At 42.9% G+C, this 20,412-nt stretch overlaps 1 protein-coding gene across 6 annotated transcripts in view; it reads right to left on the bottom strand.

The window, feature by feature from the left end:
- rbbp8l (retinoblastoma binding protein 8-like) overlaps positions 1 to 19,267 on the bottom strand; it is a 32,769-nt gene extending 13,502 nt beyond the window's left edge. For 3 of the 6 annotated variants that reach the window (XM_026154368.1, XM_026154367.1, XM_026154365.1), the window contains exons 1-3: positions 9,457 to 9,587; positions 4,162 to 4,237; positions 4,008 to 4,050 (exon numbers count right to left, since the gene is read on the bottom strand). In XM_026154368.1, the coding sequence (XP_026010153.1) occupies positions 4,008 to 4,050; positions 4,162 to 4,222 (104 nt within the window). In that variant the 5' untranslated portion in view covers positions 4,223 to 4,237; positions 9,457 to 9,587. Of the gene's footprint in view, positions 1 to 4,007; positions 4,051 to 4,161; positions 4,238 to 9,456; positions 9,588 to 19,249 lie in introns of those variants that run through there. The other 3 variants (XM_026154370.1, XM_026154369.1, XM_026154366.1) reach the window with 2 other exon arrangements.
- Between the last annotated feature and the right edge of the window lie 1,145 nt (positions 19,268 to 20,412).

Here is a 20,412-nt window from a genome sequence, read left to right on the forward strand (position 1 = left end):
GAGATGTGCGAGGGCTGAATGAAAACCTTCCCTTCCTGGACTCCTGCCTCTTTCACTCCTGGACCCTGGAACCCCGGCCCCTTTTCCCCTTGACATCACTATATGTATATATGAATTCCACTGTAGAGGAACACTGTAAATAAATGCACCTTTTGAAGACACGAGTGGTCTGCGCGTGAGTCCGATCTACAAAACTTGACAGTCATGTTATGATTTTCAATGACTTAAACATCAGTATGCATTGAAAGAACATTGGAAGAAGAAATAGAGGTAAACTATGATGGCTTAACTTCAAATGAGAATAAGGAGCAGAATGGAGCAAAGTAATAAACTATTTCAATACCGGTCATATTAGTGAAAGATCAGGAGATGTTTACCAAGTTAGCAGGATTGTTTAGGTTCACCACATGAAAAATCAAATTCAATAAAATTAGTGCTCTAATGTTGCATATGTTAGTTATGGCTGGGTTATACCCCCAAGCAGTCAATGCATTGATGCCAGTGCTATGTTTTTGTTATCTATAACATTTTGCAGTGTGGACCTTTCTACTTATGTTTTAGCTAACTAGAACCCTCAGCAGCTTACCAGCCACATGGAAACATTTCTTGTTTTCTTTAAATTTAACGCCTGTGTGTTTTAATGCAAAGAAACTGCAGAAACATAATTGTTCCTTGTTAATATTTGTCGTCATGTAATAACGTAGATATAGTGTTGTTTTGTGTTGCACCATGTGTTGATAGAGTACTGATTTAACATTAATAGTGTGTTGTATTTTCACTGACTGGCTCAAAAAATATATTTGAATTCTATTAAATATTCCACATGTGCACTGCATCCAACATGATCATTATTTGAAAGCCTTTGTTGGAAGACACAGTTTTGTCAACTGTGCTAATTGTGAGCTAAAATCCACAAATATTAATGATTTCTGTTTCTTTTTATTAAACGAGTCATTGTCTTTACTTTTGTTTAATGTTACTATTTACAGCTTCAGAAATGTAAGGTTGAACATTACAAAAATGTTGTATAATTTTTTTTTAATGTTGATGTGAATTTATATTTACAAACTCTTTTTATTAAGTAACCTAATGTAGATATAAGAAAATAAGAAATCCATGTGAGGCAATTCCTCCAACGCCTACTGGAAAGTAGGCTATATGTGAAGGGGGAGAAGTGTGAATTTCATGTGGACTTGGTGGCCTTTCTGGGGTACTGTCAAGGCCCAGCGGCACGAGGGAACAGAGATGGACACAGGTGCAGAAACCAACCCGGAAGCGAGACGATAAGGGAACAAAGGATTTATTTCCGCCCACAGGCAAACACAAGCAAGAAAACTACGCGCCACTAGTGTGGTGGCGTAGGATAATCTAAGATAACGGAGGGTGACCTAGACACCTCTAGGAGACGGCTGAACAGCAGAGGCAGCGGGGAGGTGGAAACAGGACTAGGTAGGGGCCGGGGCATTGGTTTCAGGGGGAGGTGACAGGTGGGGCAGAAGGCGTGGTCGTGGTCGAAGCGGTCGAGGCGTGGGGAGGCAGGCAAGTGAGTGGTGGGCCGCCAGGCCACGTCGTATCAGCAGCAAGCGGCCCAGGTCCAGGAAGGCGGGAGTGAGGGAGACAAGACCTCCACTCCAGATGCTACCTATGGGGATAGCAGATACTCAGGCGATGAATGGTTGAGAGCGCAGGTCTGATATACTGCCGGAATAATTGCTCACAGGTGGTCAGCCAGGGAGGAGCAACCGAACTCCGCCTAAAGGAGGAGGGGCCGCTGTTGGAGACCTGCAGGTACCCACCCAGACCATGACAGGTATATTATTGAGCAGGGGAACCTGAATCCTGACGCAGTAAAGATACAAGCTGTGCTTGAATGGCCCGAATCCACTAACTGCCGACAGCTCCAGCGTTTTTTCTCGTTTGCCAATTTTTGTCGCTGGTTTATAAGGGACTCTAGCAAAATCGCTCTACTAGATTCTAGTATACTTCTCCCAAAGTTTCCTTTCAGTGGGTTCAGCCTGTTCGAAAAGCCTTCTCCCATCTCAAGGAGTGGTTTCCCATGGCTCCCATTGTACGACAGCCAGATCTCAGTCCTCAAGTCATGAACTAGGTGGATGCATCAGACTGTTACAATAGAGAAACGGTAAGCTCCACCCATGGGATTTTTACGCTCATCATCTCTCCCCAGCAAGCAATTATGACATCAGAGATGGGGAGTTTCTTGCCATTAAGCTCGCCCTGGAGGAATGGAGACATTGGCTTGAAGGCACTGCACAGCCATTTAGCGTTTGAACTAACCACAAAAACATGGAGTACCAAAAGGTTTAACTCTCGACAGGCCAGGTGGGCACTGTTCTTTACCTGCTTTAATTTTTCTATCACTTACAGATCTGGCTCGTGGAATGTGAAACTGGATGCCTCCGCAGGATCTGATCCCTGATCCTGAAGCCGCCTCTTGCTCGGTTGGAGCAGTAACTTGGGAGATCGAGTCAATTATGTGGGAGGCACAAGAAACTAACCCCAACCCTGGGTCTGGCCCACACAGCACATTTTACCTGCCACCCTGGGGTCCAGCGCTACTTCTGGTAGCCCACACTGGCAAAGGACACCAGGGAATATGTGACCGCCTGCATCACCTGTGCTCCAAACAAACTTTCCAAGCAGTCTCCGTCCGGATTACTTCAGCCTCTTCCCAAGCCTGGCCGACCGTGGTCCCACATCTCTCTCGATTTCATCACTGGGCTGCCACCCTCCGCAGGTAACACCACTATTCTGACAATAATCGACTGGTTTTCCAAAGCTGCCCACTTTGTCGCCCTCCCAAAGCTCTCCACAGCCATAGAAATGGCTCAGCTGCTCACCACACACGTGTTCAGCTCCATGGCATTCCAGAGGACATCGTCTCAGACCGAGGACCCCAATTTAACTCTCGGGTATGGAGGGAGTTCTGCTCCACCCTGGGCGCAAAGGTCAGTCTATCTTCTGGTTGTCACCCCCAGAGGAGACAGAGTGGACCAATCAAGAAATGGAGGCTGCTCTATCGTCGTTTCTCAAAACCAAGCCGCCTAGAGTGAACAACTGCCGTGGCTCTTGTATGAACACAATAGCCTCCCATCTGCCACGGGGATGTCGCCCTTTGAAGCATTCCTGGGGGTCCAACCTCCCCCTGTTCTCGGAAATAGGAGCACAGGGTCACCTCTGTGCAGCATAACCTCTGCCGGTGCCGCTGCGCTTGGTGAGCCACTTGGGCCGCCTTGCTCCAGAGCAGATTCCCTGGAACCGGCCTGTAACCCCTGTTTCCCTGGATGCCTGAACGTGAGTGTGACAGTCTGGCAAAACGTGTCAATACAGAGGGGAGAGGATCTCAGGAGCACAGTGAGTGAGCAGAAAGCAGAGTGAGAGGAATGAAGCGAGTGGAACACCTTTTTCCCTGTCTACCCATGGACCCCTGGAACTATTCCCCCCACCTTGTATATATTGCACGTGGTGTTGAAAAATAAAGAACTCAGTGTGTGCCTGAGAATGACCTGCCAGTTAACAAAAATGTATGTATGAACATTATATATTTATATGTTAAAGTGTCTCAAGACAAGTAGATAGAGCATTTTAAGGGGGGAAAAAAAAGAATAAAAGTCACATTTTTGAATATATCACCACACAATCAGCCATACTTTTGAAAAATCACAAAAATAAACAAATAAACTGCATAAACAAATACATATACGAATATTTTGTTTTTTTTAAAAGAAAAAGTTCTCTTTACTTACTTTTCCACAGAAATTAAGCAAATATTTTGTGAGTCATTATCTCACAGAATAACTTGTTGCAACATGAGCTTCCTTCCAAGTTTGTGAAATGTGATGTTTGCGGGGGGCATAGGACCAGCATGCCTACCTGTCTGATTACCTGCCTGTCTAGTCAACAAAGACTTGAGGCCTACTCTGGATGAACCTTTTTATACATATTTTCAGCACTGTCTAAATGTGATTGCCCATATCACAATGACTCACCAGCCTTTCTTGTTGGACAGCTCTTGAACTTTCACCTGCCATCCTTGAAGAAAAAAATATAAAAGACCTTTTAAGGAGCACATGTGTTGGAATTATCTTATGGAACTCTTGGATACCCATTGCAATCATTTAATTTTTTTTTTATTCCACTTACCTTCTAGTTCTCGCTCGTGGACCTCCTTCAGTTTGTGGAGGAGGTCATTGAAACACTCCATTTCTACAGCAATCACCTTTGCACAGAACATGCAAGATTTTAGTTAGTTAGAGTTGTTAATTTTAGCTATTTTTTATGAATAACATAACACATTCTAAATCGAATGTTTTTAACTAAAACTTTACTAAAACAGTAAAACAAGTCAGTTGAAGTGCACAGGCGTTATAGCCGGAGGACTTTCTGTGCATGTGAGAACTGAGCATAGGACACTTTGTTGTTATTCACATGTGGGAGCAAATTCTTACTTATTTCAGGTCTGATTAAAACTAGTTCAACCGGTCCTGCGAGGCATGGGATTTAGTTCTGCAGTATGTGTTTCTAGTATATGAAAAACAGCCATGAAACTTTTGAGTGCTCATGTACTTGCAATAACTTACAGTTTTACCACTGTAAATACTTTGTAAACAACAAGTGATACTAATACATATTGCTTTTTTGGGGAACTTAATTCTTCATCATTAGGTTTTTGTAGACATTATACCATTTCGTCTTGGTTCAGTTCTGGTTCCTGAAATGCACCAAACTAAAGAAGTATGACCTCAATGACAGAGAGACTACACAAAAATATATTCCATGATTGGAAAAGAGTAGGGAAGGTCATAAACCTACATAGCTATGCCAATGAATACGTTGAATTTGTCTGTTGAGTTTACTGAGTAATCAAAGACCTATTATTAATGTAGTTCAAATACGTATGCCTCCATTTTTATGTATACTTAACTACTCACACTATAGTGTGACACTAGTGCGACATACTTTGACATAGTGTCACACTACTCACACTATAACAGTTTTGGGGTGGTGTATTTGACCCTCCTTTAATCAGAGCCATACCCTTTTTCTTTTATCATGACTATTGTGAAGGCGCATGGTAATATATACACTTGGCCTTTGAGGGTTTATCTGTAGTAAGTGTATGCTGTCAGTCCACTGTTTACCTCAGCTGTCAGTATGTGTCCACATCTATTTAGTCTTCAGGAAGCTGTAAAACTTTGTGAAAGGAGTCATTGAAGCTCACTTCTGTTCCGTGACAGTGATACTGATATTTGTTGTTTAGGACCTTCTCTTGGTAAGCACTGCTTTTCCACTGTTAGCTGCTGGTATCCAGTGTTAGTGGTGCTTTCTATGAGTGGATCAAACATAGGTGGGCTTGGACACTTAATGAATAAACTCGTATATGAAGCCATTCAGCCTGAGCTGTCCCTCTGATATACTCGTTTCTAGTACTGTCCATCCTGGTTACTACCACATGAAAACCTTAAAAAACCTTCAAGTCTGCTGCATCCAGCTCTGCTTCCTATTTTTCTTTTGTCAGTGCCAGCGTCTCTAAACCATACATCAGAGCATGACTCAGCAGTGTCTTATAAACGTTCCCTTTCACTCTCACTCCTGCGCTTCTATTGCAAATCAACACCTCTCCAGACTCTGCTCTCACCACAGATCACAATGCCATCTGCAAATATCATAGACCCCAGAAAACTCTTTCTGCCATATTGCTGCTCACTGATTGTCACCAATTTTCCTAACATAGCTTCAACAACTCTGCCCCATGGCTTCATTTCATTTAAATTTTCATGGTGCAATGTAATTTTAGCATTAGTAGCATTAGCATACTAGACTTCTCTGGAGTAGCTGTAGATTAACTTTTGTGTGAAGAATTTCGTAGTTTATAAAACTACCAAGTAATTTCCCCAACACATGAACTCAGAGATTTCTTACCTTACACATTCACTTTATATTATGAACAGTATGTGAATTATTAGATGTTAGCACTGGTTATCTCTGGTTATATTTTTGTGATAGGTTACAAAAGTTAGCTTAGCTAGATATTTAGCTTTTTATGAAACATGATAGGGAGGTCATTGTAAAAGGTTCTGAAAAAAAAAACTGACCAAGAAAAGTTACTCGGGTGGTGGGTCATAGCCTCTGTGTTTGAAGAGCATTTTTTTAATGGCCAGCAAGAATCGATGTCTTTAGTACAAAAACAGATGTCGATTATGTATTAAATTAGATTGTGATCTCAGTTACCTATTTTAAGTCTTCTTTAATATAACGTAGTATTGATTTTTGTACATGATGCTCCTATTAAGAGTATGAAACATAATAAAGCAGTTTGTGTATGCTTTAGTGCGTGGCTATGGTGGCTGTAGATCGGGAGCAGGTCATCTACTGATCGAAATGTTAGTGGTTCAATTCCTGGCTCCCCCAGTCTGCATGCCAAGTGTCCTTGGGGAAGATACTAACCCCAAGTTGCTCTCTAATGCATTAATCAGAGTATGAACGTTGCTTTTTGTACGGCTATTTCCGTCATTTCCTTGCCTAAAAATGGCGGTCTTGATTTTTGTGAAGGAATCGCTCTCATGACTCACTGAGTGAAGTCACTGCCAATTGGTGGCATGCAGTCTGTGGATGTGACTTTTTCGGATGGTCTCCGACTATTTGGAGCTGAATAGGTACTCAAAAAGTACCTTGTACCAGGTGCCACCACTTTAAAAACCAAGTCGAGCTGAGCCAAGTAGGTGGAAATGGGCTCAACTTCTTAGATTTGCTGGGTTAAAGTCAAGTTTTCTGTATCATCAAAGCTGGTTCCTTTTTTACCTGGCTAAATCACCCTGGTTTCTAATGCTGAACGCATGAACTGGTCAAAAGCTGGTTATGTTCTAAGTTTCAGTTTAAAATTGTCTGGAACTGCCATGTTTTAATTAATTATTTTTTTGTGCAGCATGTCTGAAGTTTGATTTAGTTATAGATTCCCTGCTGTAGGAGCACTTTTTAAAAATGCAACTTGATAAGCCGTACCTGATTAAAATGAGGTAAATGAAGCTCAGCTGTAATGTTACAGCTGCATACAGGAGTTTGTATGCAGTCTGTTGGTGATGCATAAAATATATAAATGATTTTAAAGTTGCAGAGGTCTAATGTACAACAACCACATTGGAAATAAATATGCAGCGTTAAAAAGTTTACAGTTTTTTATTGCTCTGTGCTCTAAATCCCAAGATAAACACATCGCTGCAACATTACTTTCTTATTTGTCAAAGTGTTGCAATTAACTATTATGTTTGTTCTTTTTATCATCATTTAATTACCATCTGATTGGCGTAGGCAGCACTTATAGGGATCATGTTGTGCAGAAGCTCTTTTTGATGTGACAGTGCCTGAAGCAAAAAGCTGAACAGTGAAACCAACAACTATGACTGCAATACCCGTTACCTCTGACTAGAGTTTTAGGCTTTGTCAAGTCATGTTATGAATGTCAGATAAGAAAGCCTGACTATGTAAATTTACTTTGTAGTAAATTTACTCAGGTCACCACTAACCTGTCTATCATAGGGTTAGGGTTAGGTAAATGTACACATCTTTTTATAGAATATTTGCCCCTTTGACCACATAAATGGAATGAAAGCTATTAACTGACAAAATGAGATGCTCATCTTTTGGCTGAAACAAAAGTCAGACTTAAACTTGAAAGGACAGAAGAGATAGCTACCTATACATACTTGTCTAGGTGGCTATCTCGTCTGTCCTTTCAAAAAAGTTTCCTGATATTTTTGATGGAATTCAAAGCTGACATGCTGCAAACTAAGTTTAAAAACAAATTTCCTTTTGCCATCAATCTGCATATCCCAACATTTTCATATAATCTTTTTATTTCCAGTATAGCACAGTTCCTTGAGGCCTAGGGCATCATTAGCAATGACCCCAATTCAAACTCCATCGGCTATTTAAATATGACATTTTCTTTCAAAAAGAAGTTCTCCTGAGTCTTGGCAACCAAGAAACAAAGAAAGCAGTCATGGCAAGTGACATAGATCAAAATCCATTTACATTAAAAAACAAACAAACAAAAATCAAACCTTTAGCTTGAGTCTAAGATCTTAAAGCATTAAAACAAAAACAAATACGTCGGTTTGGTTATCCTTGATTTGATGAAGAGTCTGTTGGTATCTTCTTCCAGTTCCTTGTAAAAATTTGGTTTGCTTTCCTCGGTTGTCTGATGATTTAAAACGGATGCATTTAAAGGACTCTGTTGTCCAGCAGACATTCGGCTCTCCCTCTGCTTATTCATTTAATAATACAAAAACCCTAGCCTTAGACCTGGGACCTTAACAAAAACCCTATTATCAAACCCATTTTTCATACCACAATTTACCTCACTGCATTTTACTGGCACAGTGAGTGTGAAAAGATTTAACATGAATCATACAAGTTTGCATATTTATGCAGATGCATAGACATGATCGCTAACAGCACAAATACTGTGATTTAGCATTTTGATCGGCGTGGATTCGGCTCTCTCAACGTGTCAGGATATGTTAGGCAACTGGCTGTTCACATCACCTCAGCAGAGCAAGAAAAGACCTGTCTGCTTTTATGTTCCTGCTCTGCTATCGGTAGATCATTATTCACTCTTACACATACACACACACACACACACACACCCCTACATGCACACACCTACGCATGCATGTAAACACACACACACACACACAAATTATTATTTATGAAATTACACTGAATTTCCAGGCTACTAGCTCTGACGAGCTAACTGCATCACACGTTTCTGACTGTTGACAGAAGTATTAGCACGTTATGTGCAAACACGTAGTTCTAGATGGCACACACCTTAAGAGAGAGATAAAGAGCACACTGGAGGCACATTTCACTACTGCAGCTTTAACACAGGGATTAAAAACACCTCCCATCAGCACAGGACATTTTCTGTTCAAAACCAGAGGTGAGCTGTGTGTGTGTGTGTGAGAGAGACAGGAAGTTTTGTGGTTCAGTCCTCAGTCACTGCTGTCGCACAATGTCAGCTGATGCTGTTCGAAACAAATAAGAGCAGGCAGGGTTTCTGCTTGCTAAGCTAGCTTTAACCGTGCATGTAATAAGACCATATACTTAGATTGAACTAATTCTGAATGATTACAGAGACATTTTAATTCAAGACCACAAAGCTTCTAAATACATATCTTTTCTCTGAACTCCTAAAATAAACCCTAGAGGTGTCCTTATGAAAGAACCCTGTGCCTTTGTATTTATTTATATTTATGGGTTGTAAATGAATACATTGTGTAACACAATGTGAAGTAAATGTGTAATTGCCCCCAAAGTAAGGTCATGATTGTTTCCTGTTCTCTGTGTTGGCTCAATCCCTGCCAAAGCTGCTCACTTGTCAGCAAGTCTATCCTCGTCCTCAGGCAACAACTCAGAGCCAAATCAATTCCCACTTACCAAAACAGCCAGTGACTGCCTCTCTCTCAGCCGCTTCTACCTTAGCCAACGCTTCTTTTCCACAGCTGGACGTAGTGAAATGCAGGCGGCGGGAGACCAAGTGTGATAAAGAAAAGAATGAGAATAGAATGAGTTGAAGGAGAACGCCCCACATACACCCTCCTCCTCTTCACACTCTGCCTCTATCTCTTCTCTCCACCCCAGAAAACCGGTCAGGGCGGTCGTCCCCTTGAGGAGCAGAAACAGAGAGGCCTGGGCAAGTTCTCCCTTGATATTCCTGTTCTGCTGAAATCCCACATAACCGGCTAAACCGGTCCCCTAAAGCCCTGTGGTAATAGAGGGACAACTAACTCGAGAACAGAAATGTCCAATGCAGACACCTGCGGTTGTATATTTAAAGCAGAAGTCAGAGACTTGAGAGTTTTTATACAAATAAACAGGAAAAAAAAGGCATGGTTCGTAAGCATAGCATAGCAGGTTGTTAGTATAGCAGAACCTGTAAATGAACTTCTTAACAGCTGTATGGAAGTTTGATCAGTCTGCAGTGTCCATTGTTCTAACTTCGATGTTGAATGGTGCCTTTGTGAATGACACATGGGCAGCTGTGTGTGTGAAGTGAGCAGCAGGGTGTGGTGGACTCATTGACAGTGGTACTGGTATGTAAATTCGATGGCAAACAACAGACAATAGCGAAGGCCCATGTGTCGTCTCGGAAACTAGATGCGATGCCACTTCCTGATTCCCAAACCAGATTCCTTATTACTGGCCTGACTGGGTTACGATGGATATCTTCATCAATGTCGTCATCATCGTCAAGTTTCTCTTCCTACAAGCTGCCACTCCTGCAGCCCCAGGTACCATAAATATCAACATGTAACACTTAACACTGATTTCTGTTGTCCGTTTTCAATAATATACACTGCAGCCACATGTGGTGGTGCCTTTAAAACTCTTGATTTTTAATCATTTCAGTGAAAGTTTTCTGGAGAAAACCACAATGCAAACCTAAATTTTAATTAAGGCCTGTAAACTTGGATGACTAATGCTGACATTTAGCTCATTCATACTCATACTGAAAACGTAACCCATCTGCATGCAGAGCAGTGTTGTCATGCTTGGTAACTGACAGAAACATTCATACTCACTGTTGTTCCATTTTTATCAAACATCAGCATGTACATCCATTCAAATCAACAGTTGGCCCAGAAGAAGGTACAAAAAGCTATCCTCAAATCTAGAGAGTCAGATAAAGAACAGCAATCTGAATGTAAAAAAAAAAAACAATGAATGAAGAATATAATTCTAGGAAGCAGTTGAGCAACCTCCAGGTATTGCCATCAAGTTTGGAACTGAGCCACATGAGCTCCTCCCATTCTGAAGAAAGATCGCACAGAAGAAAAACATGTGGAGAGAGGGAGAAGAGGCATACCAATTCTGATGTGATTATGGCTGTTATACACCAAACACAGGGTGAGTGCAGAGTTTTTATACTTTTCTTCAGACGCTAACCTAACCAAGGGACCAAACGAGTTGGTGGCTCAAGTCCTGAACCTCTCAACACTGTTGTTGATAAGTCATTCAAATAATGATTAAAAGGTTCAAACAGAAAAACAAACAAACAAACAAAAAAACCCCAACCAAACAAAGGGAAAAACTAAACAAAGATAAACAAAACTGCCACAGGGAGGGCCAATATTAGACAAACCATCTACAATGAAATGCAAATTACACACTGATGCAAAATCAGTCCAAACGTGGTCATTGTGCACCATAGTAGGTGCACAATGACCACGAAACACACAAAATAACCATAAAGAGACACAAAACTTTCAGGAAGAGATACAAAATCACAACATGATTAATTAATAATGAAGTAACACTACTTATATAAACAAAAACTGAAACCTGCTGTGGAAACCACCGTGTTGGCTGATGATTACCCTTTGACATATGGGTGTGATTATTGGCATTTGGTGCCTAAGAAGACCAGAATGGGGAAAAAGGTTTTGGACAGGAATTTTCACGTGGTAGATTTTCAGGTGAGAAATGCAGGAGATCAGACAAGGTTTATAGTCTGTGCTGAGAGTTTCACTTTAAAGCCTAAAGCAAAGAATTGTTCGGGAAGTCTGAAGTTGGCAATGTGTGTGGGGTAAGGTTGCCAACTTTTTAACTGTCAAATAAGGGACATTCTGGCATGCCAGAAGCACAATGTACAGCCATGTGAGCATAATGTAAATATACACTGTTAGTCCATATTCTTATAATAAAAATGCAGTAAATTGTTGGCATTCAGTTTAATCAATGCCTCATCCAGAACAATAAAGAAAAATACAGTAAATGATAACAGAAATCACATGGACCTTTCCTTTGAAAAATAAGCAAATATACATGTTTATTATGCTATGCAGACCAAATGGCACCTTATTTTTATGAATCATGAGTTACTCACATCTCTCACTGTCACTGATACCTGTGACTGGACACAAGAACTCCTCTGATACAAACTGCAGTCAAATGAGATTTGGTATTTGTAAGAGTGCCATCTGTTAGTCAGAAAATGGCATTGCAGGTAACTGTCAGAGATGGGCAGTACTTTTTTCAAGTAACGAGTAAAATAAGGGATTACTATTGCAAAAAAGTCATTAGATTACTGATACTTTCCTGTAAGCACGCTGCGTTACTAAACTGTGATTTTGTTTGTGAGAATGTCGAATGACAATGACGTACGAGTGTGCGACGTCCTTGGCAACAAAAGAAGTGTGCAGATCAACAATGGATAACATGGAGTGCAGGAGAGAGTACGACTATGCAGCATTTAAAGCTTGGAAGTACTGACATTATTTGAGTTTGATTCTGTAAAAAGTGACAAAAACATTAGTGTCTGCCGTACACTCTGCATGGGAAGGAAACTTTCTAGAGAAAAAAACTTCAAATCTGAGCAAGCACCTAGCACGTTGCCAGAAGAATGTGAAATTCACAGAGAAACTCACGACGGGGGACATGGACCCGTACAAAGCCGCGTCATATTACGTGCGGAGGGCGGTGAAAGAGGCGAAGCAGCGCTACGGGAGGAAACTAGAGTCACAACTCCAACAGAGAGACTCTAGGAGCCTGTGGCGGGGACTAAGGACTGTCGAGCTGCATCACTGTGTGGTTTGGAGCCTGCAATGCGTCCTGCCATAGAACCCTCCAACGCATAGTGAGAGCTGCAGAGAGGATCATTGGTGTCTCTCTCCCCTCCCTCCAGGACATTTACAGCACCCGTCTCACTAAAAAAGCCCTTTGCATAGCGGCTGATCCCACGCACCCAATGCAAAGCTTCTTCAAGCTGCTGCCGTCAGGGAGGAGACTGCGGAGTCTCCAGGCCAGGACCAGCAGACTGAAGGACAGCTTCATCCATCAGGCTGTCAGGAAGCTAAACTCCCTCCCGATTCTGCCCCCCTCTCCCCTCTTCTCCACCACGGTCTCACTGAACTCTGTCACACACACACACACACACACACACACACACACACACACACACACACACACACACACACACACACACTCACTCTCTGACGCACTCACTGGCCTGCTCCAGTCACTTTGTGGAGCATTGGACTGCCATTACCTCATAAGACTTTGTTGTTACACTATCTCTTACCGTACACTACTAAATCTCCATTTGCACTATTTGCCTATTTTGCACCACTATGCCTTCTTACTTGAATATTGTATATTGTATATTGCATAGCTTTTTTTTTTTGTTATACGTAAAATTGTATTGTATTTATTTAAATTTTTACTCTTTAATTATTTTATTTGCATTTTTCTAATCACTAGGGTTTGAGAGTAACGCAATTTCTATTCTGTGTATGTCCTCTACATGTGGCAGAATTGACAAATAAAGTTGACTTGACTTGACTTGACTTGACTTGACTAAAGCACCAACAACCGGTATGACGAACGCGGCCGTGACTCTGGCAGACGAGCTGAACACTTTCTATGCTCGCTTCGAGGCTGCAGCTAAGGACTCCAACAATGCTAGTGCTAGCGGCGCTAACGGCTGCAGACAGGAAGATACTGCCAGCACCGGAAACGTGCTCGTCATCTCCGAGCATGAAGTAAGGAGAGCCTTCAAGAGAGTGAACACCAGGAAAGCAGCAGGACCAGACGGCATCCCAGGTCGTATCCTCAGAGACTGCGCATACCAGCTAGCTCCTGTGTTCACTGAGATATTCAACATCTCTTTATCTCAGTCGGTGATCCCCACATGCTTCAAAGAGTCCATCATTGTTCCTGTCCCGAAGAAACCCCACCCTGCTTCTCTCAATGACTATCGCCCTGTAGCCCTCACCTCAGTAGTGATGAAGTGCTTTGAACGCCTGGTCAGAGACTTCATCATTTCTTCACTATTAGACACACTGGACCCACTACAGTCCGCTTACCGTCCAAATCGTTCCACAGACGATGCCATCTCTCATCTCCTCCACACATCACTCACTCACTTGGACACTAGAAGGGGGAATTATGTTAAAATGCTCTTCATAGACTACAGCTCTGCATTTAATACCATAATTCCCTCCACACTCACCACCAAGCTGGAGCATCTGGGACTCAGCTCATCTATGTGTCAGTGGATCTCCAACTTCCTAACTGGCAGACCACAGGCAGTAAGGATGGGCGGACATGTCTCAGCCTCCACCACTCTCAGCACTGGAGCCCCCCAGGGGTGTGTTCTGAGCCCCCTGCTGTACTCTTTGTACACATATGACTGTGTGGCCACTACCAGCTCCACCACCATCATCAAGTTTGCTGACGACACCGTCGTGGTGGGCCTGATCTCTGATAACAACGAGACGGCCTACCTGAAGGAGATTAGGAATCTGGAGAACTGGTGCCAGAGGAACAACCTCCTTCTAAACGTCAGTAAGACAAAGGAGCTGATAGTGGACTTCAGCACTAAGCAGGAGAGGAACTACCAGACCCCTGTCATCAACGAGTGCCCAGTGGAGAGAGTGGACAGCTTCAATTACCTCGGAGTTCACATCACGCAGGACCTGTCATGGTCCTGTCACATCAACACCGTGGTGAAAAAGGCCCGTCAGCGTCTCTACCACCTCAGACGCTTGAGAGACTTCCAACTGCCCTCCAAGGTGCTCAGGAACTTTTACTCGTGCAACATAGAGAGCATCCTGACGGGAAACATCTTAACCTGGTTCGGGAACAGCACCATGCAGGACAGACGAGCTCTACAGAGGGTTGTGCGGTCAGCTGAGCGCACCATCCGCTCCGAGCTTCCTGACCTGCACTCAATCTACAGCAGGCGGTGCTGGACCAAGGCCAGGAAGATCGTGAAGGACCTCAGCCATCCCAACAACAGACTGTTCTCTCTGCTGAGGTCAGGAAAGCGATTCCGCTCCCTGAAGACCAACACAGAGAGACTGAGGAGGAGCTTCTTCCCACAGGCGATACTGTCTCTCAATCACACCACCACACAGTACTGACCCACACATATGGTTCTTACACACACACTGGACTTTCTGGACATTGTTTTCACTTCATCACTTAAATCACTTTAAGCATATTTGCACTGCACAAGACATAATGTGGATTGCACAACACTGGTCACTACATTCTTCACTTCCAGTTAATACTTGTAGAGCTGCTGTTATTGTGTATATATTTATTAATATTTCTTCATACATTCTTATATAGTTCTATATTGTGTATTGTGTATTTTGTTGTACAGTTATTTTATTTTCAACTTTAATTTATATAATTTATCTTATTCTTTCCCAGTTAAATTTACCCTTCATTCTAATTTGTTTTGTACAGTTATTTCATTTTTAACCTTAATTTATATTTTATTCCTTCCTAGTTAAATTTACCCTTTTTAATTTTTCATATTTATTTCATATCTTATTCATAGCCTTTTCCTTTTTTGTTTTCTTTAGGTCACGAGCAGTTGTCCAAGCATTTCACTACATATCGTACTGTGTATGACTGTGTACGTGACAAATAAAATTTGAATTTGAATTTGAATTTGAAACCCCCGGATCCCCCCACTGACATGAGGGCTGCAGCAATTCAATTAAATTTACAATTCAATTTTATTTATACAGCACCAAATCACAACAACAGTCACCTCAAGGTGCTTAATATTGTAAGGTAGACCCTACAATAATACATACAGAGAAAAATTCAACAATCGTATGACCCCCTATTAACAATAGGTTGGGGAGAAAGAAGGAAGACAGGATAGAAGACATGCTGTGGAAGAGAGACAGAGATTAACAACATGTTTGATTCAATCCAGAGAGGTCTATTAACACATTGTGAGTGAAGAAGGTGACTGAAGAAGAAATAGTCAATGCATCATGGCAGCCTACACCTACTGCAGCATAACTAAGGGAGAATTCAGGGTCACCTGGTCCAGCCCTAACTATATGCTTTAGCAAAAAGGAAAGTTTGAAGCCTAATCTTAAAAGTAGAGATAGTGTCTGTCTCCCAAATCCAAATTGGAAGCTAGTTCCATAGAAGAGGGGCCTGAAAACTGAACTCTGCCTCCCACTCTACTTTTAAACACTCGAGGACCAGGCAATCCTCCACTGGCCCCACTCCTGCTACAAATTGTGGTAATGGGTTCGGAACACACAGGATGACACACTGGATGACACAGAACAAACACAGTTATGTCTGGGCAGCCTGGGATATTTGCAGTGTTGGGAAGGTTACTTTTAAAATGTATTCCATTACAGATTACAGAATACATGCCCCAAAATGTATTCTGTAACGTATTCCGTTACGTTACTCAATGAGAGTAACGTATTCTGAATACTTTGGATTACTTAATATATTATCATGCTGTTTACAACTACGTGAATGTACGATTGCTGTGATTTATTACTGTTACTGAAGGTTCGCGGCTCTGAACCGTAGTAAAGGGACCTCTGGCTAATACGTCGGGTTCCGTGTCGGGCTCGTAGCCGAAAAATAGCTTTACTTTGTTCTCTGGGTCAACTTTGCTTTCGAGAGACAGAGAGGCGTTGAAAGGCTGCTCCAACGGAACTTATTGTTTCGGAGGAAAACACGAACACAGCTTACAGTCGAGTCTTAATAGCTTACTTACAACTGGGCTCGTCAGGCACTCTTCTTTTGCTTGATTACAACTCGTACTTTTCCTTTTTCTCCCTCCCTCGCTCACAGACACATAACGTGTATGACAGTCCATTTTCCCTGCAGCACGGACTACACTGTCTATGATGCTACATTCTTTAGAGCTATGCCTGTAGCATTCTGCCTATTAGCTTAGCACAACAACAACACAGAGAGAGAGAGAGAGAGAGAGAGAGAGAGAGAGAGAGAGAGAGAGCGTCACCCTGTAACCATGGCAACCGTAACGCTGCCGCCTGAAACAACAGAACATAGCTGTCAAACAAAACTCAAACAGTCCTGACCCGCGACAATATGAAACAGGGAAGTACCGCCGTGTAATCCATTTATTTCAACAAAGTAACTGTATTCTAAATACCACCTTTTTAAACGGTAACTGTAACGGAATACAGTTACTCATATTTTGTATTTTAAATACGTAACGGCGGTACATGTATTCCGTTACTCCCCAACACTGGATATTTGCACTCTCAACTTTTCCCAACTGAAAAGTTGGCTTATAAACAGAAAACATGGACTCAATATCAGAGCAGGCAGAAAACACTTGTCCTTAAGGTCAACATTAATAAAACCTTTAGTATCAGTAATGGCTGAGCTGGAAACACAGGAAACAGCAGCTGGCTTAAAAACCTCTGACACCACTTCATTACACAGTCTTAATAACCTGAGCGATTTCATTTTAAGTTTTCTCAGAAATGCAGAATTGTTTAATTGCAAATGGCTCTGAAACATTGCACAACCCTTCTTCATGAATGGCAGATGCAAGAGCAAATCATTGTCTTTGCTTGATTAAGCTCAGGAATGAATGTCACGAATACTGAATCTTTTAAAACAGTGTTAACAGAAAGGATCTTACTCATGTGTCTGGCCAGACAGCGGGATGTCTGGGGTGCAGAATGGCAGTGGCGAGGCTGGAGAGCCGAGCGGTGATGGAGAGAAAGTAGAAGGAGAGAATCTTTCTTTCTGGCTGAGGATGGAGAGGTCTGGGAAGGCTCCTCTCTGACTTGCCAGAAAGAGAGCTGGGCCAGGAGGAGGGGAAACAGTCAGCTTGGGTAGAGACTCTTGGGAAAGAGGGTGTTGTGATGAGGAGCTACTGAAGGAATGAAGCAACTCTAGGGCTTGTAACCTCTCTCCAGCTGAAACCTAAATGAGCATACATTTTGGCAATTATTGGAAACCACCATCATCCCTCCTGATGATAGCATCCATGGCTGCCAAACCAACTGACAGTCTTTAGGTCCATAGACCCCTAATTCAGTCTCTCCATCTCCTCACTGAGCTCCATGAAAGCATCCACTTGGTCCATTCAGATCAAAGCATTAAGTCAGAGTATGCAAGGTGTGCATGCAGATGCTGGGAGGCAGGAAGAAGATAATAAACGGCCCACCTTCAGTTAAGGCTGATTGTGAAATAATACAAAAAAAAAAAACCAACCCAAAATTGAACAGGGAACTATAAAAGAAAACGTAAGCCCATTTGACAAAGGCACCTTTGCTTTGGCAAACAGCTGGGAACACAGCAGGAACAATTTTGACAAAACAGGACAGGGGGAAGTAAAACTAAACATAATGAACATGGACTACCAAAATAAAATAGTATAGCATGAACACTGAGAGTCAAAAAGGACACACAAGCTTGACACTGAGACTGTGAAAAACACAACAGCCTGGGAGACAAAGGACGAAATACAGAAGAATATGGGTACTGCTGGAAGCCAGAACGGAAGTGGACCCAAGAGCAGATGTGAACGAAAGTTTTATTTACAATACATGAAACAAATACTAGGAATGAGAACATGAACTAGAGGTATGGACATTGTTGAGACAACACCGGTCTCTGCGATTCTTTTGGTCCTGGTAGAGATCATGCTCAGATGTTTCCATGTTTTACACAATCCTTTTATTACCCATTATTCTTACAGATGCATCTGGAGATCAGCACACTGCATTCCTATGCAGTCCTATGTTAAAGGCTGATCTAAAGAACTCCACACAACAGTTACAGTTATAACCTCTGGTCTCCTCCCCCCTACAGTAAACACCCCCACAATGGAAATACACTAGTACAGTGGCCAAGGGTGCTCACACCCTGACCCCCATCTCCTTTTATGGTAGTGCCCGTTTGCCCTTTTGTTACGTCCCCACATGACAACTAGGTGAAGGGAGTGGGGGAGAGTAACAGTTGGATCCGGGTTGAAATGAAAAGGACGCCAGGCAGAGGAGTGTAACACAAAATAAATCTTTATTATAATTAATTAACCCAATAATCATATAAGCAGTAACAACAAAAAGAGACAGCAACGCTGCTTTAATGATAACTTAGACAGGCCAACCCAAAAAGATGGTGGCCGCTTCAACTAAGAAAACAACAAGGATTCAACAGAAAAAGACAGCAACGCTGCTATTAGCAATAACCAGGCAGGCCAAACCAAGAAATGGAGGCCGCCGTCACTTAAGCAAAACCACTGCCCAGTTGAGCTATTCACAACAAGCCACGCACAGTGGGGCTGGTCACGCGCGCGCGCACACACACACACACACACACACACACACACACACACACAGCAGGCCTTTTCAACACCTAGACCAGACTCACACACAGACCAGCACAGAGGAAATCCACCAGAAGCTTCTCCCACCTCCACACTGCTCTCCTCCAGGTTAAATTCACCTCTGAGGGTAATTGGTGGTAAACGAGGGCAGATGAGCAGCAGGTGTGTCCTAAAAGGAGAAGGCAGGGGCAGAGAGAGACAGGGGAGGGGCAATAAAGAAGGAGGAGGAGAGGGAGAGGACAACACAATGCCCACACACTCCCACAGCCTCACAGGATGTAACATCCCCCCCCCCTTACATTCACACAATACAAAACACAGAACAAACGCATCATTATGCGCTGTGCGAGAGTGGAACAGCCACCAGATTCTCAGTCCCTTTCTTGTGTTGGATAACCAGATCATAATCCTGCACCAGCAATGCCCAGCGCATTAGTCGCTGGTTGTGGTTGTATATACGTTGGAGGAAAGTAAGGGGATTGTGATCTGTATACACCGTTACTGGAAAGGAGCTAGAGCCCACATACACAGTGAAGTGCTGCAAGGCCATCAGCAGCGCTGGAGCTTCTTTCTCTATGGTGGAATAGTTTAGCTGATGGCGCTTGAACTTTACAGAATAGTAGCAGACTGGGTGACACACACCCTCTGCGTCGTCCTGTAACAGCACCGCACCAGCTCCGGTGGCACTGGCATCAACTTCCAGTTTGAAGGGCTGAGAGAAGTTGGGGGCTGCCAGAACTGGGGCACTGCAACGGAGAGATTTTGCAGACTCAAATGCGTGCTGGCATTCCCCTGACCACTCAAAAGGGATTTTGGGGCTACATAGCTTTGTCAAAGGGGCCACAACTACCGCAAAGTTCCTACAAAAACAGCGATAGTATCCAGTCATGCCCAGGAACCGCTTTAGCTCCCGGCTAGTGGTTGGGGCCGGGTAGCTGAGGACAGCCTCGACTTTTGCCTCCACCGGGCGAACCTGCCCAAAACCCACCTGCTTTCCCAGGTAGGTGACTGTTGCTTTGGCAAACTCGCACTTAGCAAGACTGAAAGTTAACGAGGCTTCAGCCAATCGCTGAAACACTGGTTGTAGAATGGCCACATGCTCTTCCCACGTGTCTGTGTGCGAAGACAACATCATCCAAGTACACATTACACTGAGGCACACCCCCCAACACCAGCTGCATTAAACGCTGAAATGTGGCCGGAGCATTTTTCATGCCAAACGCCATCACGGTGTACTGTATGAAATGGTC

This window comes from Astatotilapia calliptera, chromosome 20 (assembly GCF_900246225.1).
Source record: "Astatotilapia calliptera chromosome 20, fAstCal1.2, whole genome shotgun sequence".
In the NCBI taxonomy this organism is placed as follows: domain Eukaryota; kingdom Metazoa; phylum Chordata; class Actinopteri; order Cichliformes; family Cichlidae; genus Astatotilapia; species Astatotilapia calliptera.